This window comes from Protomyctophum bolini (assembly GCF_963924005.1).
Source record: "Protomyctophum bolini genome assembly, chromosome: 4".
Lineage (NCBI taxonomy): Eukaryota > Metazoa > Chordata > Actinopteri > Myctophiformes > Myctophidae > Protomyctophum > Protomyctophum bolini.
In genome coordinates this window covers 22,123,288-22,149,421 of record NC_137865.1, presented here as the reverse complement: position 1 = coordinate 22,149,421, position 26,134 = coordinate 22,123,288, and the positions used below count along the sequence as shown (strand labels likewise).

Here is a 26,134-nt window from a genome sequence, read left to right as displayed (position 1 = left end):
CGCTATATAAATGCACCATTCATCATTTAAGCTGACATGGCAAAAATAGGACACGTTGTGCACACTGTGAGCAACGCGGTGTATTTCAAAGGACGGAAATATGAGAGCGATTATATGTAAACGTCTCACTCTGTCAATGTGTTTCCCTACCGCAGAGACTCATCCAAGTTGTGTCTGTAGGTGTACCGCTGCGAAACACACCGAGGCAAAACCATCGCCATTCATTATGTCTGGTGACTCAGCGGAGCGGGGGACATGAATGATGCATTATTATTGGGAGGGAGAAATGAAATAAATAAAAAGAATAGAGGAGAAAGGCTGATGGCCACCGAGCAACTTTATGCAAATGCAACCCAGTGGGGCTGGCGTTGTAACGTCACTGCAGCAGAAATGCTAATCATTCAGCAGAGAGCTGTGGTGCTGGCTAACAGGAACACAGGGTGATGCACTCTGAGATGTGGCCAGCTGTGTTCACCTGAAAATACCGGTATACTTTATCTGCGTTTCCCATCCTCCTCCATGATAGTGCAAGTGTGCCCCACAAATCATTGGCAAAACACAAACATTTTAATTGTAATAAAACATCAATATCAAACTTTTTTTTTTTTTTATAAAAACCTTGAAAAAGTGAGATTTCATTGTGATGCAGATAAATACAAACGTAAAGTATACTACGTTGGTTCCACCACTGATTCAAGCCGGAGCACAAATGCTCTGAAAATGCGTGTGGCCCGTCCATCTGACCCTGTTCAGTGGTCAGATGGGTGGGCCTTGCGATTATCACGCGGGCCCTGATCCAGAGAATGTTGGGAACTATATTGCTTTTACATAATGGTTCAAAACATTGGCCAAATGTGTGCTTAGTCTACTTAATTGTAGCATCATGTAAATCCATCATTCTCAAAAGCTGGCATTACTCTGTGTCCCTCTCCCGCCCACTGTCTCTATAGCCAGTGGTGGAAAGGAACTAAGTGACATTTTGAGGTACTTTGACTTTACTTGAGTATGTTCTCCAATACATCCCAGAGGCAAATATTGTACTTTTTAAAAACTCCACTACATCCATCCATAGGTTTATCCTCTCTGACAGAGGCCAGATAAGCATTGGCACCTATTTTTATATAAAGCCATTGCTGGGATGATCCCTGACTATATTATCTGTTCCATGTTGGAATTGAACAATAGCACGTAACAGACCCGCTCTAGTGATTTTTTAAGGCTCAAGGTTCCTCAGGCTCAGACAGAGTTTTTCTTTTTCTGTCAATGGCCCAACCTCGTGGAACGAACTTCAAAATTAAAACTGAGCTCCCTGCCAAAGGAATGCTCCAGAACATTTTTCACAGTGATTGCTCCTGCTTCAATTGATTTATTTTACTGGTTATTCTGCATTTAAGTTCCTTTGTAATTGTATCCTGATTTATAATGTTGTATTGTTTTGACTGTATTTATGAATTGTAACCTCGGCTACATTGAAAATGAGGGCTTGCCCTCAACTGTATTTCCGAGAATAAATAAAGGTGATGATGATGATGATGATGATATTCAACCGCTTATCCGTAGTCTGGTCACGGGGGCAACAGCTCCACCAGAGAGCTCCAGACCTCCCTCTGCAAAGCAACATTAGTAACTTTCTCCAAGGCCAGTGAGTCGAGGTGATTCCTCCAACTGCGCCACCAGGGTCTCCTCCCAGTGGGACGTGCGTCGAGGACCTCCCTAGGGAGACGCCCAAGAGGCATCCTAACCAGACGCCAGCCACCCGTCAAACAGTGCGGTACAGCGACTGTTGTTCCGATTCTCCGGCTGATCTCCTTCTCCGTCCTCCCCTCACTCGTGAACAAGACCGAGATATACTTAAACTCCTTCACTCGAATTAAACTATACAATTCTGCAGATTTATATGATCACAAAACATAAAATTAACCAATAAATATTAACCTATTTTATATGTCAGGTATTAAAAGAACTGCCGGTTGCTTTTACTTTTAATAATGTCACAAAAATGGTGTATTTTCGATTGGGCGTTTTGACTAAAAGACTTTCAGGAAGAAACCAAAAATACACAGGGAATACAGAGAATATTATTCTAACCACAATATCTATTAATCTATTAGTAATGTTAACTCATAGACACAAAACATGGCACTCCATCTTTAACGTAGAGCGAAAATACACTAGGATAGAGTGGGACTCTGCTTAACTATATGGGGTTCAAGTGGCTAAAAGGTTTTTCTTCCAGCAGCGTGTGTCTTCTTACCCGCCGTTTCGCTCGTTGAGTTTCTCCATGTACTGAGCCAGGACGTCCACCACCTCGCTCTCGGCCAGCTGCAGGTTGCCGGACACGTTGCATCGCAGGTCGTTCCAGTCGGAGCGCAGCAGCTCAAAGTCCATGGGGTTGACGGAGAACGTGCGCTGCCAGTTGATGCTCTCCTCCGCCCAGCCTGGTCTGGCCTCCACCTAAGAAAAATCAGATAAGACCTTTATTGATCGATCGCGCGGGAGTACATTCAGTCGCCAGGGGAAGTACAGCAGTTAAGGTACAGATGGAGACTAGAGTGAGAGAAGTACTGTAAAGACAGTGCTTCTCAAGCCTTTTTAATGTCAAGGACCCCCAAATTGAGGAAGCATTTGGCCATCTGAAGGGTAACAAGAACCCCCATACAAGATTTGATTTGTACGTGTGCTATGTCCAGGTAGCTCAATCGGTAGAGCTCTCGTCTTTGGACCACAAGGTCATGGGTAGCACAGCTTGGGTGCAGCATGTCGTGCGGTAAGTACTGGAAGCTGGAGACCAGGAGTCTGGGGCATTGTTACAGGGATAGACAATAAGCCTTTCCGACCAATTTATGTACTTACTGTAAGAGACAGTAATAGCAATAATAAAAAACTACATGTAGGAGTCAGAGGAAGAATAACATCAGAGAGAAAAGAACTATCAATTATATATACTGTATATATACACACACACATTATGCACACTGTAACACATGCACTATGCAGAATAAAAATCACAGTCACAGTCAGTGTCATTACAGCATCCCACCTCCTCGTAGCTGTAGTCCGACATGCCCCCCTCCTCTGGCTCCTGTTCGCGCTCAAGGTTGGGGTTGTTGTCGGGGGGCGCCTCCTCCCGGCCGCCGCCGCCGCCGCGGTTCGAGGGGTCGGCGGGGTCGGCGTCCGGGCCGGGCCGCTGCTGGGATTCCGTGATGATCTCGGACGTCCTGAGGTAAGAGGTGACGCGCGCTTCGGCGCCCACTGGCGGCCCGCTCTCCGTGGAGTTCCGCTCCAGAGGGGTGACTGCGGCGGGAGGCCGGGGAGGAGGAGGGTGACGTGCTGAGGGGTCTTTGTGGTGGGGAGGTGGGTACCCCTCTCTGCTGGGTACGTCAGCAGCCTCTCTCCCCGGCATCTGCTGCTGCTCCCCTCTCCTGCCCTGCTGCGGGAGTCTCACTGGCGCTGCTGCCCTGTTGGCTGGCCTCCGTGCCACCACGCCCGCTGCACCCTGCTTGCTCTGCGTAACGTTTCGCGGAGGGGTCTTACCTGTGGTGGGACAGTAATGTTTTTGGATTATAATTATTATTATTTATATGTTTTCAGTGGTGCATCCACTCCAATGACCTGTCTGTCTGTCTGTCTGTCTGTCTGTACAGTATGTCTTTATGTACAGGTGGTGAAGTGGTGCTGTTGAGCTTCAGACTGCACAGGTGTATGATGGGAAGCTGAGTTTTAGTGTAACAGTACAGAACAGACTACAAGATGCAATAGCATTTTTTTTATTTTTTTTATATTTTTTTTATCCCACGATTTTGTAACCCATTTTTCACCCCTGTGTCAATCATCTACTGTGATCCTGGGCTCTACACACCCTCCGCCAACCTGGGGAGAGCAACGGACTTAACTCATGCTTCCTTCATGCTTGAGTGTCCAAGTTGCTCCTTTACACCTGACAGGGGGGAGTTTCCCTGGTTGGACGTAACGCGTGGAAGGAACACGTTATTCCAACCAGTTCCTTTCCCCTCCATCAGGCGCCCCGGCTGGCCAGGGGGAGGCAGTTTAGAGACCAGGATTACTGCATGTTTTTGTGAGGGTACCTACCCTAGGGGACACGGGGAGAACATGCAAACTCCACACAGAAAGGCCCTTTCGCCAACCCCGCCCAATAGCATTTGTTGACCACCAAGTGTCACTGTTGCACCACTCACTTCAGAGAGGTCTGATTCTTTGCAAGCTGATTCAATCCGGTACATTAAAAAAATATATTGTACTTTTTGCATTTTCAGGACTTGCTGGGACCTAAACTTATAAAAAGGGAGAAAAATATATGAACTAAACTAACAAATAGAGCCCTATTTCAAATATAGTGAAAATAGGGTTATAATTTCTGACAATAAGGGCCTTTCTCGTCCCACCATTGTTTACATTGTGTTTAGGATCCAAGATGGCCGCAGCACCAGGAGGGGGTGAGGCAGAGGGGAGCGGGGCGGGGCGGGGTCGACATATGCCCTTACTGCATTCATACATTCAAGACAACTTATTTCCGAAAATGTACTTCGCAATTTCTACTTTTGAATACTTGAGTATTCTACTTGTGTCCACCACGGCGGGGGGTCTCTTACCCTCTTTGGCAGGGGGTTTGGGCCAGAGCTGGGGGGCGCTGACCATCCCCCTGCCCCCCGCCTCCCCCCCTGTCACCGTGTGGGCCTTGGAGCCCCCCAGGTTCACCAGCCTGGTGGTCTTGCCCGTCTGGTAGAGGAAGACCCCGGGGAACACCTCCCGAGGGTGACGCGCCGCCCTCTCCTCCCTCCTCTCTCTCTTCTGCTGCTCTCTCTCCCGCTCTCTCTCCTTGGCCGGCCGCGGCCGCGTGATGTAGATCTTGTTCTCCTCCTTGTTGCCGAGGCTGTCGCCATCATGGAAGTTTAGACCATTCGTTAATTATCTAGATTTAATTGTGGGTTTTTTCCCCGGCATAGAACATGGGAATGTACTGTAAATGAATACAAATAGCATTTAAAGTTTTCCAAAAAAGGACAGATATGACTTATTTGACTGACAATGACCAATACCAATATTCAAAATAAATAATGTACTATGGCCAAAATAGGCCATATTTAATAATGTTGTACTAAAAAAGAAATAGCGTCCATTAATAGCCAATCTACTGTCGTAGTGTGCCACGAAAATAACTACATTTCACAACATTTGAAACATGGTCAAACATTTCACAACAGATTCATACATACAGATTACAGACATTCATAATTGTGATCATCTCAAAAGATTGCAATTGCGATTCTTCTTAAAAAAAGAGAGGAAGACATGCGCTTGGAAAGCATCATAACAAACGTCCTTAGAACTCTCAATGACCCCTAGCATAGGGGTTCCGGGACCCCACTTTTGGAACCACTGTCCAGAGCGTGTACTTGGTCACAAATATGATGTAATACAATTGACCTATAGCTAAGCCCCTCCCCAAACTGCTATGGTCCAATCGCAGCTAAGCATAACATGGGTTAGACAAACCTCTCCACCAATAGTTTTCCTAAAACATTGTTTTAAAAAAGTAATGTCACACACATATTTTTCCAGTGCATATGGCAGGCCTTGTTGACAGATTTTGAAGGTTTGTAAAGTGTCCAAGTGGGAGTGCTTTGCTAAAGGTGAATTGTAACAGGCCCTACTTGTTGCCGGGGAGCTTGTTGTTGGTGTTGTCGTGCAGATGTTGGGCCATGTTGTTGTTGCTGTGGGCGGAGTTGCTGAGGATCTGCTTGGCGCGGCTGGTGAGCACAGAGAGAGAGCTCTTCTGGGGGAACAGCAGGGACGACTTGCTCAGTTTGGGAGGCGTCTCGCCTCCTCTCTCTCCACCCGGGCCTGCATGGGGAGGATATTACGGGAGAATGTCAGTGGTGGAGAAAGTATTCCATTTTGTTACTCGTGTAAAATTGTCAATACTGCAATAGCAGCAATACTAATAACACGTGCTACTTAAAGTTTGAAATATTTTGCCTGCCATAGGATGTTTTAATGGTAGGCAGTGGCGTATCTACAATAATGTTTGGACAAAACATCTTGCCTGCCAAACATGTAATTCCTGGAAACACCTCTGATGGGAAGGTCACTGTCAATACTGACAGCCGGTCAGCAAGTGGATGCATGAATGTATGTATATAGACAATATTTTAGGCCAATAAAAAAGACTATATACACCAAATTTCCCACTCGTCCACCTCAGCTGCCGGACTATAGAGGGTTTTTAAATATGGGGCTTGGCAAATAGAGAATCGATCCCCAGACAATTTCACGATATAATAAAATCTCCACGATGTGATTATTATTGTGAGCGTTTATTTTTGTAATTATCACAATAAACGCTTATAGCGATTATCGTTCCATGATCCTATAGTATATACCTGCTGGGCCTCCTCTGCCAACCCTCCTGCCCAGGGACGGGCCCAGCTCCGAGGGGCCGGTGCGGATCCAGGACAGAGAGCGGACCGCCCCACGGACCACACCGTCCGCCTGCGGGTGCAGCACCTCCTCCTCCTCCTCCTCCTCTTCCTCACTGGCCCCTGGTGGAGGAGGAGGAGGAGGTGCTCCCTTCCTCCTGGAAGAACCTGGAGGTTGAACCTCCCGGTTCCTCCTCCTCACAATAGAGCTGTGGGGCAACATGGACGACATGGACATTTAGTTTTATAGAACACTGTCTTATGCCATATCACAATACACTTTTGCCATTATACCACAATATGACATCCAGAAATCCAGACGATATCTGTTTTCAAATCACGATATGGATATAGTGGTAATGTCCATACTGTATTGTATTGCCTACCTCACACGGTCCTTACTCCAGTCTCTGTCCTCAGCCCTGTCCATCTGTCCGCCCCTCTGGGGGAAATGTCTCCTCTCCCTGCGGAGCACCATGCTGTTCACAGCTCCCACCTGGACCACATAACCATGCTGTCAAGCAGAACATTCATACAGTTATCTCCATGAGAAGAGAGCTGAGCCATGCAGATTGAAAAGCTCTCGGTATACGGAACAATCTTCATCCCTAATCTAGCCTATGACCATGAGGTGTGGGTCATTATGACCATGAGGTGTGGGTCATTATGACCATGAGGTGTGGGTCATTATGGCCATGAGGTGTGGGTCATTATGACCATGAGGTGTGGGTCATTATGACCATGAGGTGTGGGTCATTATGACCATGAGGTGTGGGTCATTATGACCATGAGGTGTGGGTCATTATGACCATGAGGTGTGGGTCATTATGGCCATGAGGTGTGGGTCATTATGACCATGAGGTGTGGGTCATTATGACCATGAGGTGTGGGTCATTATGGCCATGAGGTGTGGGTCATTATGACCATGAGGTGTGGGTCATTATGACCATGAGGTGTGGGTCATTATGACCATGAGGTGTGGGTCATGACCCAAAGAATAAGATTGAGGTTAGTGGCCGGAATTAGTTTTCTCAGACGGGTGGCCGGCCCAGTTTTATATCTTTATTTTATTCGAAAGTGAAACATCCTTTTAACCAAAACTATTGACAAGAGCTTGTGACTAAATAATAACAACACCGGAACACAGGTTCCTTTATATTTTAATTTCCCGAAAATGTTCATTTTTTGGATATAAGGTTGCCACCCTACAGCAAAGAGAAACAGTCCGTCAAGCTAAATGTGTCAGTCTGCACACCTCCTCTTCGTCATCTTCCTCTCTCCCGTATCTGTTGCCAGGGGGAGGTGTCCCGGGTGGTCCGGGCCCCGCCGCCGCACGGTGCCAAGAGGAGGGCCTGGAGGTGTGGCCTGTCTGGCTGCCACGAGGAGGGGGCTTTTTGGGAGGCGGCTGTGTGCCCACCATCTCTGCCTCATCCTCTGGATCCACCACCTCCTCTTCCTCCAGGAAATCTGGAGCGAGGGAGAGGGAGCATGTTAACTGAGCGTCTGGAGGTGTGCGTGTGTGTGTGTGTGTGTGTGTGTGTGTGTGTGTGTGTGTGTGTGTGTGTGTGTGTGGCGCGCGTGCGTGCGTGCATGCACACGTGTACTTGTATTACACAGTACTTGCGAGCACCAATTGACCCCACAATAGTAGAATTACAGATGTAGACATTGTGAGGGTCATTTTCCTGCATGGTTTCTCACAAGAGAAACGCCTTTTTTATGGTAAAAAAGAATGATTCTGGGAGTTGGTCTTAGGAACATATTTGGGTTAGGGTTTGGGTTCAGGGTTTACGGTTGGAATCCTGAATGAGTTGTGCCCCAAGCATGCACACCAAAAACAGAAGATCTGATGCCAAATAATGTCATTAATAAAATCAGCATCCTAAAATGTTGATGTCCTCACAAGTATAGTAGAAATACAAAAGTGTGTGTGTGTGTGTGTGTGTGTGTGTGTGTGCGTGTGTGTGTGTGTGTGTGTGTGTGTGTGTGTGTGTGAGAGAGTGCGTGTGCGTGCGTGCGTGCGTGTGTGCATGCATTCATTAGCAGCTACCATCTGGGTTCGGGAAGAAGAACGATCTGTCATCCTCTTCCTCATCCATCTTCATATACTTGTAGAAACCAAACCTGTCAGACCCACAAGAACACACACACACACACACACACACACACACACACACACACACACAGAGACACTCATTAACAGAGGTTTTTCTGACAGCTCGCGTGCCCTCCTTTGGTGAGAGGGTCGTGACGCAACATCACTTTGGTGAAGACACAACGGCGTAGTTAGCATGATCAGGCACGTGCGACACAGACAGACATGACCTCCACCCACGCAGAGCACACATCACACAAAAACAATGTCCTCACTTCTCCAAGTAGATGGGAGACTCTCTGTAGAAGCACTTGTTCTCTCTCTCCATGTGGGTGAGACGGGTGAAGTCGTTGGGGTAGACGAAGGACAGGTACACCTGCAGACAGACAGACAGACAGACAGACAGACAGACAGACAGACAGACAGACAGACAGACAGACAGACAGACAGACAGACAGACAGACAGACAGACAGACAGATCGGTAGGTATAGGAGAGAGAGAGAGAGAGATCTTTATTGATCCTGCGAGGGCAAATACAATAGGTTTAATAAGCCATTGTTCATATATTAATAAATGTCCAAACATGCCGACCCATGTGTCACAGGCAGGTAGGTCTCTCAACTGTCCACAGGCCTAGTCTGAGACAGTGATTAGCCAGAAATGGTGCCATCTTCGAATGAGCATAATTGAGGACCATTACATCGCCTAATCGCCCGCTATCGCCGGACGATGTCGCCCAAAAGATACATTATTTTCATCTTTTCGGGCGACGTTCATCCGCCCACCTTTCAACCATCGCCTGTTCGCCTGCTATCGCCAGTAGTTGCCGGGTCCCATAGACCGCTGTTAAAACGCACTGTCAGCAGAGCAGACAGACTTCCAAGTGGCAGCTCAGAGTAAGCATGGTGTATAAGCGTGAGACCCCAGTCAACACATAACAAGGTACAACATTTATGGACACAATAAAACCATAAATGGAACGCAAAGAGAACAATGTGGTGCCTCAGAGAAACTCACACACACACACACACACACACACACACACACACACACACACACACACACACACACACACACACACACACACACACACACACACACACACATTTCGGTAGCACTGCTAGTCCTTACTGCATTGGTTCTCAAAGTGGGGTAATAAATAGTGGAAAAATAGTGGAAAAAAGCTGATCTATACAGTACAAGCTCTCATGGGCATTGAATTTGGATCACTGGTATTATTGTTGATATTGTATTGATATTGCATCTGTTGTCATTACTATTAGTGTCTGTCTGTCTGTCTGTCTGTCTGTCTGTCTGTCTGTCTGTCTGTCTGTCTGTCTGTCTACCCATGTTGCTATTGCAGTAACTCACGTTGTCCTACAGAGGGCAGCAACACTCAAGCCTGTCTATTGTCGACCATGTGCTTCATTAGTGTAGTTAAAGAAAAGGAGAGGTGAGGCAGATCTAATGTGGAGCCAACGTGGACGTAGCCTTTCTGCTCGCTGACTCTCAGTCAGTCTGTGTGTGTGTGTGTGTGTGTGTGTGTGTGTGTGTGTGTGTGTGTGTGTGTGTGTGTGTGTGTGTGTGCACTCAGGCCCTGCTGACTATGTAATGCCTAGCCTCTGGCAACGGACGGGACCACAGCTAAATAATTGGACAACGACGTGCTTCAAATGACCCTGCAGGGCTATTATTAGTCCGAAAAAACAATTAGCCCGTTAACCCACAAAGAAACACGCACGCACGCACGCACGCACGCACGCACGCACACCACTACGATCACAGATGGCACATCCCTGAGGGAGAGGGGTCACTTACAAATTGCAGGCCCTGGTATCTGGCGATGGGGAAGTCTTTGACCACGTAGGTGGGAGAGTAGAGACAGGCGGGCAGCACGTTTTCAAGCCGGGAGGGGTCGATCATAGGGGCTGATAGACAGAGAGAGAGGGGGAGAGAGAGAGGGAGAGAGAGAGAGAGAGAGAGAGAGAGAGAGAGAGAGAGAGGGGGAGAGCAATAGGGAGGGAGAGAGAGAGAGAGAGAGAGAGAGAGAGAGAGAGAGAGATAAAGAGAGAGAGAGAGAGAGAGAGAGAGAGAGAGAGAGAGAGAGAGAGAGATGTTTAGTGCTCACTGTATTGGGTGGTTCCTAGTGGTCAGACAAAGACGGACAAATAGGAATACCAGAAGATAAATTACATGGTATTGTCATCAATACATTATGCAATAGTGCACACGCATGCACACATGCATGCACGCTTTACAAAGCGTATATGTAAAGTGCGTGCAAAGCACTTTACATACAATAGATTGTGCATTGCATTCACACATTCATACATCGATGGTGGAGGAAACCAAGCGAGGCACCAACCTGCACATCGGGAGCAATTAGGGTTCAGAGTCTTGCTCAAGGACACTTCGACACTAACTCTGGGGGAGTGCAAGATCAAACTGGAAAACCATCCGGCTTTTCTGCCTTTATTGATAGGTTGAAAGTAGACCGACAGGAAATGGGGAGAGAGATTGATTGATTGATTGAATACTTTATTAGGCAACATAAATGCAAACAGCACAAAGTACAGTCATGCATTTTTGTCCAAAAAAGGATTTCACCGAAGAAAGACCTTGCGGCCTTGTTTCCATTCGGGTCCTATCCACTCACACATGAAATGAATAATAAGTTAACACAGTAATAGTAAGTGATATAACAATAATAATTTAAGGCAACATATACATTTCCTCTAAACATGAAATATACAGTATTTACAGGTTGGGGCCGAAGGTTAATCGGAAGGGGATTATTTTCGCATAAAAGCGGCTGATGCGATCACCTATTTGCCCATATTTGTTTTATAAATAGGTGGCACCAGATCGTTGTTCACGCTCCCTCTAGTTTTATGGCTGTGGGTGTTGCTCACTTTTTTAAAGTAATTAGACAAGTAAGTGGGTACTGGGGGCATGGAGGGTAAAGTTGCATTTACAATTTTGAAAGTGGGGGGAAGACATGGGGGGAAGACACCCTGTCGGGATCGGGGAGTCGAAACCCGCGGCCCGCCGTCAGGCTGCTCAGCAGCCTATAGGTGCCCAGACGGTTGAGCTAACCGTCCGGACCCGTCAAGAAATTCTGTGTCAGAGTTTGGAAGCGCTCTTTTTCAATAACGTAACGGGCGTGTCCCGTTGGAAAAGTGATACATGTGCATACTCTCTCTATAGTGAGTAGGGACTGATTTGGGACCCAGCCTCAGACATAAAGACTGACGCAGGGAAGTATAGTTGTGGGAGATGATTCCAGGCACTACATGACTTACTGCTGTAGAAGGTGTCCCTGGGGTCTGGCTTCAGCATGTCTGCTCCATGCTGCACGCCGCGCGGTGCTGACCACTGCCCCTGTCGCTCCCCCTGGGCCAGTGTCTCCACTGGGACACGGCTGTGACTAGCAAACGTCTGGGGAACATGGTCCACGCTGTTCATCTTCAAGCTGGTCTCATCTAAGAGAAAAAGAGAGAGAAAGAGAGAGAAGCTTAGCAGGGCACAGGAGGAGTCAATCGGAGTCATATATGCCTGTCTGCTTATTGCTTTCAATGAACCACCTTTTTCTACACAGCAATCACACCTAATTTCCTCAACAAGGCAGACCGCTTAACAATTTGTTTGCCAGGTACGTATACGTACGTCAACGCTAGGTGGAGTCATATCCCAGGTCCATATATACGTACCCCAATGTATACTCCGTCTATATAATGGTTGAGGCCTATGGAAGCTTTTAACATTGGTCCTGTTCCTATGGCAACTCCCCACCCAGGCCCACCGTTCCAACTATGGGATTGAAAAACTAATCACAGTGCAAACCAGTTGAAAGGAGGATTTTCAAATATCCATGATCGCTGTCCTTGGTGTCTCTTCTGCCATCCACATTTCGGATTTAATTTGTGCCTTTATACCGCGACGATGCCACCATGTGAAAGCTTCTGACGGAAGGTAAACAGTGTGTGCTTGTTCCAATGTGTAGCGAGTGTGTGTGTAAGATTATCGTATTTTCTGAAATACGATAATCTTATAAATGAAGTCAATAGAGAGACTTAGCCAGTTGAATGTCTAAACAAAGGTACTAGATTTAACAAAGGTACTAGATTAGATTTACCAAAGGTACCGTCTAAGGAAGTAATGTTGAGGCTTTGAGAAAAGGCTGCTGGGAACGAGGCTATACGTCACAGGGGGGGCCACTTGAAGTCCAAGACCCATTTTGGAGCCACAAGGTCCCGATGCATGGGGATCTCGAGAGATCCACATGATTTATTATTACAATTACTTAATAATTTTAGGGGTTTCCAGGGGCTCTCCAGCTAAATAACTGCTAACTCTCAGTTCCAGGGGTCTGTGGCCTAATGCATAGCAATGCTGGGCGTCCTTGAATTGAGCAAGTTTGAGAACCACTGATGTAGACTGATGTAGACAGACCAAGGACAGAGAGAGTGACGAATAACAGGCATAATAATAAGACACCTCTGGGGGACTACTGTGAGGTTGACGTTCTACAGCTTAACATTAGCCATCAAGAGACGCTCTTCCTCAAGGTGAGGCGTTGTTGTTGGTGACTGCGGGGGGGGGGGGGGGGGGGGGCTTAGCAAGCTTGATGTAGAGAGAGAGGATCATGGGTTAGTTGAACAGAAAAGATAGGAAGATATTTTTTTTTAAAGGGGGTCGAAATTATACCGATCGATAGGAAGGGAAGGAGGCGAGAGCGTGTGATTAATGGCATGTCATGAAGCAAGGCCTGATGGCGAGAAGTGGCTTGTAATTAACGGGGCGTCAGCATCATTTCCATCCTCCAGAGAGGTGTGCTTTGCACGTTTACTGTGTGCGCGTGTGCACGCGCACGTGTGTGTGTGTGTGTGTGTGTGTGTGTGTGTGTTTGTGTGGATATTGTGATGTCGGGCAGAAACCTTTTACCTTCATATTTTTGGTTGGTGTAAATTTACGCCCTACTTGGTCATACTACATTGCCACACAAGAGGGTCCAACGTAGCAGATCCACAAGCTCAATGCACGGCGCGAAGCGATCTGCTGACATATGAGGTGTATATTGGGGGGGGGGGGGGGGGGGATGAGGGGGTCCAGTATAGATCCCTGGGGGGGGACCTCCGATCAACAAAGTATGCAGGGTTCAAGTGCTCATGTTATTTATGTTTTTGGTGTATTGAATACACCAAAAACATAAATAGCATGTGACTAGTAATGCCTAATAGTCATTTTGGTTGCTACTACAGAGCCACACACAAGACTCACCATGTACTCATTAGCCAAGTCCCTGAGATGCTCAGCAGAACGACTGATCCCACCTCTGATATGTGCGATTAATCTTGCACCATGTTGCCAACAAGTAATGAAGCAGTGGGGTATAGTGGGTGGTTTCAGCTAAAGTAATGATGCCCTCTCTGTATAGGACACACATTTCAGCTTGGCGCTGGGCCTGACAAACCCCATACGGCAATGGAAAAGTTGGTGTTATTTATTGCTTGGAGTTTGTTTGAGTCAAGTTCAGAGGCTGTGTGTGTGTGCTTGGGTGTGTGTGTGTGCTTTATACTGTATGTGTGCATATGTTTGCTGGAACATGTCTGTCAACAAACATATACTTATAATATATACATGCCATCTCTTTAGCATGTATTATGTAGTCGAGTGCTGGGCGGGAGGATAGGACGAAGGCTCTACGTCTCCCGGTGGGGGGCTCCTCACTGGCAACTGAGTCAGTTACAACACACTAATGTGTGTGGGGAGGAATTAATTGGCATAACGACTAAATTGAGGCAAAAAATACATTGAAATAAATAAATAACAGTGTGTGGGAGCATGAAATCTATATGCTTAATTAGTATGATTTGCCATGGTCAATTTAATGTAGGCTACAGTATGTTAAATGGGTGATGTTTAAGACACAAGAAACACTTTCCTTGGACTTGTATGTGTGCAATATGTGTAGATATTTTAGTCATGACGCCATGTTCCATGTTCCATGTTCCAAATGTGCAGCTCTCACAAGACAGCCCACATGGAGTGTCTCCCAACCACAAGTGCACCAAAGCATTAAGGTCATTATAGGAATTCAACGATTCCAGTCAAACCCTTGTAGTCAAACACACAGACTTCATTATTGTTCTGGAGTGCAAATTTCAAATTGTGCTACTGTTACTGTTATCTACTACAACATTTAACATTGAGTGATTGCAGTTTTTTCCAGCAGTGAAATATATGGTCCTTTCCTGGCAGGGAAATCTATATTGCTGAATTAGTCACAGTCAGCGCATGGCCTCAAATAGTGCTGGCATCGTGTCTGCACAATATAGTATTGATTGACACTATACAGTATATCAATGAGTGAGGTGCTTTAGCCAACATGAGAGGCTGGCATGCAGCGCATGGCTACACTCTGCTGACAGACAATGCTATCTATGAGAACCCTCCAGCAGCTCTCTTCATAAGCGCACCGCTCTTTTTCAATCACACTGAAGATAAAACAGGTGAGAGCTTATAGTGACCGACCACGGCTCTTCTCGCATGCTTCAATGGTTTTGTAGTGTTAACTCAATGATGTGTGAATGAAGGGCAACATGCCCGTTGCTCCGCAGCCCGTCAATCAGTCACCATTATAGTCTCTGCCTGTCGGGTGGAAACCTCATATGCCCCAAACTGTTACTTTTCAGGATTCAAATTAAGACATTGCAAAAGTAGCAGATCTACAAGCGAGCTTCGAGCTTGTGTGACGCTGTAGTATGATCATTTCACAATAATGTATTAATGAAAAAACTAATAATAATAAGAGTAATAATGGAGATAAGAGGTTTCTGTCCGACAGCAATGATATGCGGCAACCACCACTTTGTTGGAACACAAGCGTTTTAACCACTTCAACTATGGTGAGCAGACCGTAAGCCTATGTCTATACAACACTACAATGCCTATGCAAGCCTATGTCTCTACAAAACTACAATGTCCCACTTTTCACCATTCACTTCCAAAGTGTTCCGCTTTTCACCACAGTTCAAACAATAACACTTGTTTCGAGTGCTTACATAGATGTGTATCACGTTCTGTTCCGTTGAAAGGTGCAGTCCCTATAGGTGCTAAGTGCTAAAGAATCCAATAACAGGCAAAAACTTCAAAGAAGTGTCAAAGAAATCATAGAAATGTATCTAAAATTACCAATCTATGACATTTCTTTTTAAATGCCATACGCATAAAAATAGAATTGCTCATAGATTAGGCTCTCCTATAGCTGGATCATGACTAATACAAATGTGTTTATAGTGCCTGCCGTGCCAACACAATCATGTTCACTGGAAACTAATTGAAAACTAGATGTCTAATTAAACTCAGCGAGGTTGGAAAACAAGTCGAATGGAATGTAATGGAAAGTGGTTTGCTGTATCTATTCTTCTTTTTTGTTTTATAATGGCTGCAGTTCCCTAAGGTTGAAGAACAGAAGTGTAATGTATCTTAATTTTAAAAAGGCTCACATCAAACTCCTGATCAATACGTCACCAGACTAATGGATTTGGGCTTCATTGGAGCATTTCCACTTTGTGTTCTTGCTTGTTAGACAAGTTGAGGGACACTAAAAGAGCCCCATGTGTAGTTGAGAAACAATTATGAACCCATTTAGACCTGAGGCCGATTCTAAAAACACCTTACCTTCTAAAACAATATAATACAATAATAAAAACAAACAAACAAAAAACTAAATGAGCCTCACAATCCTTCTGAGCATGGTTCTAGTTTTTGAGCATCAACTACTGGACAACTACCAAAATAAATGTGTAGCTGTGTGTGTGTGTGTGTGTGTGTGTGTGTGTGTGTGTGTGTGTGTGTGTGTGTGTGTGTGCATGCATGCGAGTGTGCAACTGAGCATGCGTGTGCGTGTGTAGTATACATCCCGCGTTCCATTCAAGTCAGTGCGGATTAAACTATACATAATTGTAATCACGTGATGCTTTTTATCCACCAGGGGCCTTACGGGTCCATTTGGCTTCGATTCCTTTTTATTTTATTTTACTGCTCACAGTACGTGTGGTTCTTACCTGTGTAGAGGGAGATGTAGGCAGAGTCAATCACCTCGTATTTCAAACCAGGCAGGAATGGACGCCACTGTGAGAGAGAGAGTATTAAGAGAGAGAGAGAGAGAGAGAGAGAGAGAGAGAGAGAGAGAGAGAGAGAGAGAGAGAGAGAGAGAGAGAGAGAGAGAGAGAGAGAGAGAGAGAGAGAGAGAGAGAGAGAGAGAGAGAGATATTTAAATATAACTGAATAGCAGGAGTGCAGAACATTATTCAGTGTGCCATATAGTTCTTGTATCTTCAAAGCGCCAAAGGCAATGCTGACATCTGCCGTGGCGCACACACACACACACACACACACACACACACACACACACACACACACACACACACACTCGCGCACACACACACACACACACACACACACACCCACCCACACCCACACACACACACTGAGCCATTAACCAGTGAGAAGAGAGGAAAACTCCAGATTGAGACAGAAACACATGACATGTAGCCTGAGGACAAGATGAATGTGTGAGACAGAACATTGGTTGAAAGTAACGAAGCACTCAAGTAGGCCTACTATATATAAGCAAAAGTTTGAGATACTGGGCTCCATTTCCGATCCGAGGGACTGTGAACAAATATATCTCCGCTGTCGGGAAGAAACCACCTCCAAAACTCCAAAATGTAAATATTTCAGGAAATTAAGAACACCTTATATTTTTTGCAATACTGCCTCATCAAAGTCGGTATTGTGACTATATATATTGTCACTTACTTGCATCAGAGGGGGAGAGGTGGTGTAGTTAAGTTAGTTTAGCCACACAGTTTGAGGGTCCAATGGAGTTAAGCGGTTTTGTCTGAAGCACTTTTTAATATCTTTCAAATTTGTATAACCAACACACTGACGTAAAGGGTGTTCATTCAATAGCATTGATTCATGGAAAGAAATCTAAAACCTAAAAAATTGAGTTAGGTGATTTCCTCTCAAGCCCAAAACCCCGCAACCACCAATATTTACAAGCAACTTTACAGAAAAACAAGCCCATATAGTCGCTTATAATAAGCAGACATGGCAACACTGATTTCAGCCGCAAGAATGAGAGTGGAGCGGCTTGACTTGTATGGCCAGAGAGCATGAAGGGAGAGAGACGTGCTACAATTCTTTTAAATAGATTCTGCAATTACCACATCACTTCTGGTTACACGGGGTGTAATCCGGGGAGACAGGTCATTTTACAGCCCTTGGGCTTGAGAGGACTAATATAAACACGTGCCCAAGGCCCATCACAAAACAAAGCTTCAGAATGCACATAAACACAGAACGTTGCATAGATGCACGCCGTCAGGTTCCGTGATGAATTTCCATCGAGTGCTACTATTTCCGCCATGTAGCTAGCTAGTCTACTGTTACACTTAATCACTTAACCCCGCCATCCGTATCACAACGCATTGCGACACTAGTACAGAACCCTGAGGCACTCCGGTCAACCATATAGGGTTTAAGTGATTACCAAATAGTAGCCCAGATGTTTAATATGAGAAATCGACTTTGGACCTTGAGCGTTTAAAAGGAACCAGGCGGCTATTTGAGGCAGGGCTACTATTGGAAATATATACGGTCGGTATTACAAATAATAAAAAACCTCAATTTATTAAAACGGACCTGAGTTGGCTCTGCACTTTTCCCTCTACACCCTCTTCACCAACAAAAGGTCAATGGAGTGGGAGACATTCAATCCGTTTCAGGTGGGGGTTGGTGGGTGGGTGGGAGGGCTGGGCAGTTACTATACTGCATGTTTTAAGTGTCTTGCTCAGGCACAATTTGACACACAGTCCGGGGCCAGGAGGTGAATCGGTGACCTTCTGATTACTATACCCGCTAAGGCAAGCTACAGTCGGTACACAACACTGCGTACAACAAACTATATTAAGCCCTTTACAGGCAGGCTCCTTCATGCATATTTATTAGTGGCACGCAGGCACGCACGCACGCACGCACGCACACACACAAACCAAAACTGACTAACAAGGACAGGGGAAGAGCGCATGCTGTGCATGCTGAGCTCACAGCCCAGCAGGGCGTCCGGGGTTGCAGCATTGCCTCACTATGTCTTTGTAAATAACCTTCCTCAAGGTCATGTCCGATGAACCCTTCCTTTTTGCAGGGATCAACGGAGAGCCCGGCACCCTGCTACTGTCCCATCAGTGTCAAAGCCACGCACGCACATTCACACACATCTCACTATAGGAAGCTGTGGATTTCGTTTGTGTCTGACTTCACAGCAGATCAGTTGTCCAATAGATTGCACCATGGTGCAGGTTCCAGCAGTAGAAAAGTCCATCCATCCATCCATCTTCAACCGCTTATCCGTAGTCGGGTCGCGGGGGCAACAGCTCCACCAGAGAGCTCCAGACTTTCCTTTCCAGAGCAACATTAAAGGACCTATAACATAAAATTCAACTTTTTCCATTTATTTTGTGTTTTTGGGGCTCCCATATGTGTTTTCTATCCCCACAAATAACTAATTTTGAACAATCAGGCTTTCACATCATATGGGTGCTTTAATGGAAATTGCTCTCAGGAACAGCTCAACTGATTTTGTCCTCATCGTGATGTCATCAATGTCACCCTACTTTGTATAATTCCTCCTCTTCTTCAGTCTTCAGTTCCAAATTTGATTTCCACTTTGTTTACAATGTCCACCATTGTTGATTTTCCAAGCTGGAAACAAGCCTGGTTAACTAGCATCAGTATTAGAATGATACTTATTAAATAATCTGCACCACCTCAGGACATTGTGGTACTGCAGCTAAAACTGCTTTCAAAGTCCAGAAAGAAATGACAAGGGCTGGTTATATCAGAGTGGTGATTGAGGCTCAAACCATTAGAAATAACTTTGAGGGACATAGACAATATGATAAAAGTTTTAAAATCCATGTTATTTGTGCTTTAAAGTAACTTCCTCCTGGGGGATCCCGAGGCGTTAATGGGAAGCCTGGAGCCAAGCCGACCATGCTCCTGATGAATCATGACGACCATAAAAGATTTAGATTTTACAGGGACCAGTTTCGAATTACAGCCGTCCGTAGGTGCCCTTTGAGAGCGGTTTTGAAGGAGTCAAGGGATTCACATGTCTTAATGACTGTTGGTAGGGCGTTCCACATTTTGGTGGCATAGGAGCGAAAATAATTTAGTCCCTTGTTTGTGCCGAATCTGGGTTGTACATGGTTTGTTGCACTCCCTCTGGTGTTGTGGGTGTGGTTGTGATCGCAGTGAACGTATTTCCTGTAGGCGGGGGCGACATATCTGCGGTGTAAACTCGAAGGTCTTCTACTACATACTAAGCATTTAAACTAAAGTAGGAGGTATAATAAAGTACAGCAGCCTTGTGTTCATACAACAGAAAGATTGGGTATTGGGTAAGACTGACGTTATGTATCTTTCAGGACCTTTCCCTGCTTCGTCTCAACCAATACTCTATGGCTCTGGTCTCAGTCACTGCGGTGTATTTATTGACATTCTGTTTTTCTCCAAAGTTGAATGTTGCCACTACTGTTGGACCTGCCATAAACTACACAGGTTCATCCCGATGTCTGGGCATCTTTGTAAAGTTAGTGTTAGTAAAAAGCAGGTAAAAGAGTAACGTTTGAGCAGACTAACATCAGTCACTCTACCATGACACGTCACGCCAACAGGTCTTCTAGTTTACACCGCAGATATGTCGTTTCCGTCTACAGTAAATACGTCAATACGTCCTGTGCGACCAGGGGACCCGTTTCTGAATCGGTCTATAGCGTTCATATTGTTAAAGACATCACATTACAGCTTACTAAATTACCCTTTTCCAATTTGGACACTTTGAATAAGCAGTCCATTACTGACCCAGATTATGGCCACTACAGGGAGCTGCATAAAGCACATGCCACCACTGACATCAACAGGGCTGCTGTGGACAGTTCGTCTGGGTTCACATCAGCCAGGACCTGAGCTGAGCTGTTCAGGTTCGTCTGGGTTCACATCAGCCAGGACCTGAGCTGAGCTGCTCACTTCTTTTGGGCACACAGTTGTTGAGGCAGTGATACAATGTCTGCTTGGTATGGAAGATGATCCACTCGCACGCTGCATACCAAGACTCTACAGAGGGTTGTTAAAACAGCACAGCACATCACCATGACCGAGCTGCCAGCCCGGGACCTTTACACCTCGACGGTAGCAGAGTGTTGTGCTGACTTTCTCAATCATCATCAACAAAGGTCAGGGGCAAGAGAATGAACTAGAACTGCACTCTGCCGAGTGCATACTTGCTTGTTGCACACTAGTAGGCCATAAATGGCCTACTAGTGCGCAAGCAGAGCGCGCAAGTACTTTCGACCGCTGGAAAGTATCACATCTCAGTATCTCTGTGAAGGAACGTTTGAAATGTATAATCATTACGTGTAACTATTTGCTACCTAACTACTTTTTTACAGAAAAATGAATCATTGATATGTGATGAAAAAAAAGGTATATAAACTGAATTAAAATATATTATACAGTATAATTATTTTATTACTTATTGTAAATTGTCAATTGTCATCTGTATAATCTGGTCCCAGCAGATACCACATTACGTCATCTTTGAGAGCTGGGACCAGAGTACACGGTGTGTATATGTATGACTAGCTCTCAGTGATGACGTAAGAGATATGGTCATCTGTGTAGTCTGGTCCCAGCAGACCAGGCACATATTTACAAATTACAAATCACATTACAACTACATACAGAGTATGTAGTTGTAATTTGATTAGCAGTATACCGTGGTTACTTGGTTCCAAAAAGTGAAGCCAAGTTTTTTTCAACCGTAAGTCTGTGCCTGGTTTGCTGGGACCAGTTACAACATTACGTCATCGTTGAGAACTGGGACCAGAGTACATGGTGTGTGTATATGTATGACTAGCTCTCAGTGATGACGTAAGAGATATGGTCATCTGTGTAGTCTGTTCCCAGCAGACCAGGCACAGATTTACAAATTACAAATCACATTACAACTACATACAGAGTATGTAGTTGTAATTTGATTAGCAGTATACTGTGGTTACTTGGTTCCAAAAAGTGAAGCCAAGTTTTTTTCAACCGTAAGTCTGTGCCTGGTTTGCTGGGACCAGTTACAACATTACGTCATCCTTGAGAGAGTACATGGTGTGTATATGACGTAATGTTGTAACTTGTAACTTGTAACTTGTAACTTGTAACATTACGTCATATACACACCATGTACTCTCTCAAGGATGACGTAATGTTGTAACTGGTCCCAGTAAACCAGGCACAGACTTACGGTTGAAGAAAACTTGGCTTCACTTCGAAGAGACCAAGCGAAATGATTACTTGCGCGCTCTGCTTGCGCAAGTAATGAGTTGCCATCTCTGTACCATGTCTCATGGCCAGAACGTTCTAATCTACACTGTCTTCTCCAGGGGAAAGAAACCAGCAGAAGTAAAGTTTTTATTGTGGGCGATGAGGATACCTGCTTTATTCGTCTGTAATAATTTCATTCAACACAAGTTTGTAATGCGTTATTATCTTATAATTGTGTTAGTAATTCATTATTTTGATTTGGATGGGGTGTGTTTCAATTAGGAAGGGGCCAAATGCCCAAGGGGCGATATGTTGCTCCTGAAAGACAGTTTGACAATGGCTGTGAAAAACTCAGCCCGACACGTCGGGTCAAAAATGTTTAGCACCATCAGAGAAGAAATCTAAATATGGCTGCCATATATCATAAAACTAGCGTGAATTATATCCATCATGTAATATTGAATTGTGTGTGCCGCTTTATCAAGCAGTGCAGACTCAAGGATATGCAATGCCACTGTGAAATACAACTGCTTTTTATGATGTTTATTGCGACAGGTTGCATTTACTATGAAAACCTGCATCTCCCGTCCGTCCGTCCGTCCGTCCGTCCGTCCGTCCGTTTGTCAGTCACCCACGCCTCCATATATGGTCATGCATCGTGACATCATGTATCCATTATGGTCACGCCACGTGACATCACACCTTGTGACACGTCACGCCATTATACATTGCCATCTCCATATGAAGATCACAACACAGAACTCATCTAACATTGGATAACCATACAATGAGAAGAGAGAATCACCTAGATCTGCATATGGAGCCGGCCAGCAACTCTACATCTGACCTCAAACCTCAAACCCTTAGATCTCCATATATGGAGCCAGCCTGATCTGACATTCCATATGTTGATCCTTTCCCTTCCTCTTCAATGTCTCACTTTTGACTGATACCTGTCCATTCAACTCTAGACGGGCCTACCCCAAAGTTATTAGTAGTTCTCAACAGGCCCGAAAATGTAACCTGAGCCCCCCTGTACACCCAAGCCCCCGCTGCCACCCTTAGATCTCCATATATGGAGATGACATTATGTTGATCTGACCTCATCAAACCCTGTACACTCAAGACACGCTCCTTATATGGCCAGTACAGAATTAATTCCATATGTTGATCTGACCCCCCATGCCAAAGCGCCAGCGCTCACCCAGAAGTCTTCCGTTATGGCGGATACGTTCACGCGACCTCGCCCGCTTCTCGCCCTCAGGGCGTCTTCCTGGTATTCTCTAACTTAACTTAGCTTAGCAGAATGGGATATGAATAAGAACATGTTAGAGTCTAACATGTTCTTATTCATATCCCATTCTGCTAAGCTCCATTAGTCATGACTCGTAACTTCTGTCCGCATGTAGCCTATGCGAGTTCTGCAAACTGTATTCTCTCCATGTGCTATTATCCTGTTGTCTGAGCTTGTGCTTTCTTACAGGGAGATAATTCAACCAGGAGGGCCACTCACTGGAAACAGCTCTAGCACAGAGCACGCAATTCAGACCAGGCGTGACGTCACACACTGAATGCCAGTCAGAGACTACAGTACGTGCAGCATTATTCAATAAGGAAGTATGCAGGGAGCTCCCTGGAACCAAAAGCCCCGGAAACAGAGCATTGAAGCGATTACTGCAGCTCGAGCGGCACTGCACGCACATGCACAAGCACACACATGCGCACGCACGGTGCTCGTACATGCTTTCGGCCCGATGCGTTCATTTTAGGCCCAAAATGGCCGGAGACCACCACTTTTCCAACCCGGAAGAAGGGGTGAAAAGGGAGTATGCGCTGGGTGAGCAACTCAATGCAAGTCTCTATTATTTATAAATCTATGCCTGGAACCCAACATGACGTGCGTCCCGTCAAAGAGGAACTAAAATTGGCTTGTTGTTTTCAGCATGTGCGTTTGGTGAATATTCTTAGTAGATACTGCTGGATTATCCAAAGTCTGGGGGATCAAAATGTATGCATAATTCATAGGATAGGGATTACTAAATGAGGGCAAAGGTACATGTAAAGCTCCACAGGGATATGTTTTGGGGGGAAGAAAAAAATAATTGGCATGTAGAATTATTGAACAGGGATGCAAGTAGGAAAGTACATTTTGTAGAGCACAAAGTGCTTCACAACAATAAAAGCAAAACATGTCACATACTGTATAAACAAGAATAGAAAACTGAACAATGCTTAGGGCCGATTCATACTCCTATTTTAGAGCCGAATAAAAGTCGGTTTGGCTTTGTAGTGCCTACAATGTGAGGTCATTTGAGGTTCGGGGGGGGGGGCGGGTACCGTCCTAAAGTCGCCTCTTTGGCGCTACTGAAAATTTCTGACGAGCCAAAATCATTTCGGCACTACAGCGCCGAAACAGCGGTAAAATAGGAGTATGAATCGGCCCTTATTCTTTGGATTCAAACCACACCATGGGCCATGTCATCTTTAATCCATTCTGGACGGGAACCACTTTTGGTGTGTCGTGTAATTTGAATCATATAGCATAATTCATATCTACTTGTTTAGTCATAATGGTACATTTCTGCATGGCCATTTGTCTCACCGAAGTGAGTCATCACCCACCCCACAGTGTCTTAAACTATTTGCATATCAATGGTCCACAGGCAGGAAGCCTCGTGGCTTCACTCTTTGACTAGATAATTCTTGAGTGATCTTGTATCTGATATTACCTTTAGGGTCTAGACCACCTGTGGATTTGGGCCTTCCTGTTTCATTGTTAAAGGACAGAGCCAACCGACTACAGTTTGTCTCTTTACATTTTATGATACACACACACACACACACACAAAAGGTGACACCAGACTGCAGGAGGGGGATGGATAAAAGGGGTGGATGGAGAAGGACTTGGGGTGGTTGTGCTCTGAGGAGGGGAGTTGGAAAAATGGAGGAGCACGGGACGGTCACCCTGGCCTGTGCTGCTATCAGATGGAGGAGATGACTTTGCTATGCTTGTAACCTGTAACGATGGGAGATGCCTTGATTGAATAAAGAAGGACTTTGCCTGGGAATCGGAGCTCGTTGTGTTGTTCATTCTGCATTAGGAAAATAAGGTACAATTCCACAGGACAGTATACAACAAGTGGCGCCCGACGTGGTTTTGATGGCGTGGAGAAAATCCGCGGCACAATAAAAACGGACCTGCGGAGTAACTGTGGATTTACCTGGATTTTTATTTTTTGGGAAGGAGTTCTGAAACCCAAGGACTGACAAGAATTCGTAAGCGTTAGGACCATAGTGTAGATAAGTGTTCACTGTGTTAAGGAGTTTAGGGATTGAGCGTGTGTGCGTGGTTTGAAAATTGAGCGTGTGTGCGTGATATGTGTGAGCGGCTGTGTGTATGTGCTTGATTTGTTTGGTTTTGTCTGTGGGTCTTTATACGTGTTAGTGCTGGTAGATCATCGTTGTAAGCTGTGATTGAATGCCAAATAGTTCTCAATTAAGTCTTTTGTTGCTATTTTTAATTGTGCGGTCACTGATAGTTATGGTTATCTTGGCTGTTTAAATTGCTGCTTTTCAGTGACTTACCATTTTTTTGGGGGTGATTTGGCATTAATTCATGCAGGTTTCGCGTTGCTCTCCTGGTTTAGGGCTTCCTTTGTCCAGGGGGGAGGGGGGCTGGGGGGGGGGGGGTTATTTTTTTACTTGAGTGGCTTAAATTTGGGCTGGCTTCTTGTTAAACCGTTTATTGGTTTATTTTAAATATTTCTGAAACATGTGCAACAAGTTTCAGAGGGGGGAGTAATATTGATATTAAATTGGGGGTTTAATTCAGGTTTTAAAAATAAATTGGCTTTAAGTTTGGGGTCAAATCTAAATTTTGAGTTTAGTAGGAGAATACATTTCTCACATATCACATTTAGGATATTTCAGATCTTTTGTAAAATTAGGTATAGGTTAATTTGGATTATTAAGCCTACAGGATTTTCTTATTAGTCATAATATATAGTCTGCATATAAATGAGTTGACCTTAGGACGAAACCGCTGGCACTGTTGCATAGATGTAAATGAGCTAGGGGTGTCAGGTCACTGAAGGGATCAAGGGGGGTATGTGCCCTAAGTCAGATTAGAAAGAAAATAGAGGCAGTGCTATATTTCCTTTTTAAATTACAGACTATAGTTTGTCTATCTAATTTCTTTATTTTACACTTTTCTGT

The 26,134-nt window shown here is 45.1% G+C and overlaps 1 protein-coding gene across 2 annotated transcripts in view; it reads right to left on the bottom strand.

Annotated features, from left to right (window-relative positions):
- Positions 1 to 26,134, bottom strand: part of b4galnt4a (beta-1,4-N-acetyl-galactosaminyl transferase 4a) — a 273,455-nt gene that overhangs the window by 8,466 nt on the left and 238,855 nt on the right. Inside the window, exons 9-20 of one of the 2 annotated variants that reach the window (XM_080760815.1) lie at positions 16,603 to 16,669; positions 11,836 to 12,015; positions 10,352 to 10,461; positions 8,808 to 8,908; positions 8,488 to 8,561; positions 7,693 to 7,904; positions 6,824 to 6,951; positions 6,402 to 6,646; positions 5,673 to 5,862; positions 4,611 to 4,891; positions 3,041 to 3,534; positions 2,255 to 2,454 (exon numbers count right to left, since the gene is read on the bottom strand). In XM_080760815.1, the coding sequence (XP_080616941.1) occupies positions 2,255 to 2,454; positions 3,041 to 3,534; positions 4,611 to 4,891; positions 5,673 to 5,862; positions 6,402 to 6,646; positions 6,824 to 6,951; positions 7,693 to 7,904; positions 8,488 to 8,561; positions 8,808 to 8,908; positions 10,352 to 10,461; positions 11,836 to 12,015; positions 16,603 to 16,669 (2,282 nt within the window). The remainder of the gene's footprint in view (positions 1 to 2,254; positions 2,455 to 3,040; positions 3,535 to 4,610; positions 4,892 to 5,672; positions 5,863 to 6,401; positions 6,647 to 6,823; positions 6,952 to 7,692; positions 7,905 to 8,487; positions 8,562 to 8,807; positions 8,909 to 10,351; positions 10,462 to 11,835; positions 12,016 to 16,602; positions 16,670 to 26,134) is intronic. The other variant, XM_080760816.1, reaches the window with a different exon arrangement.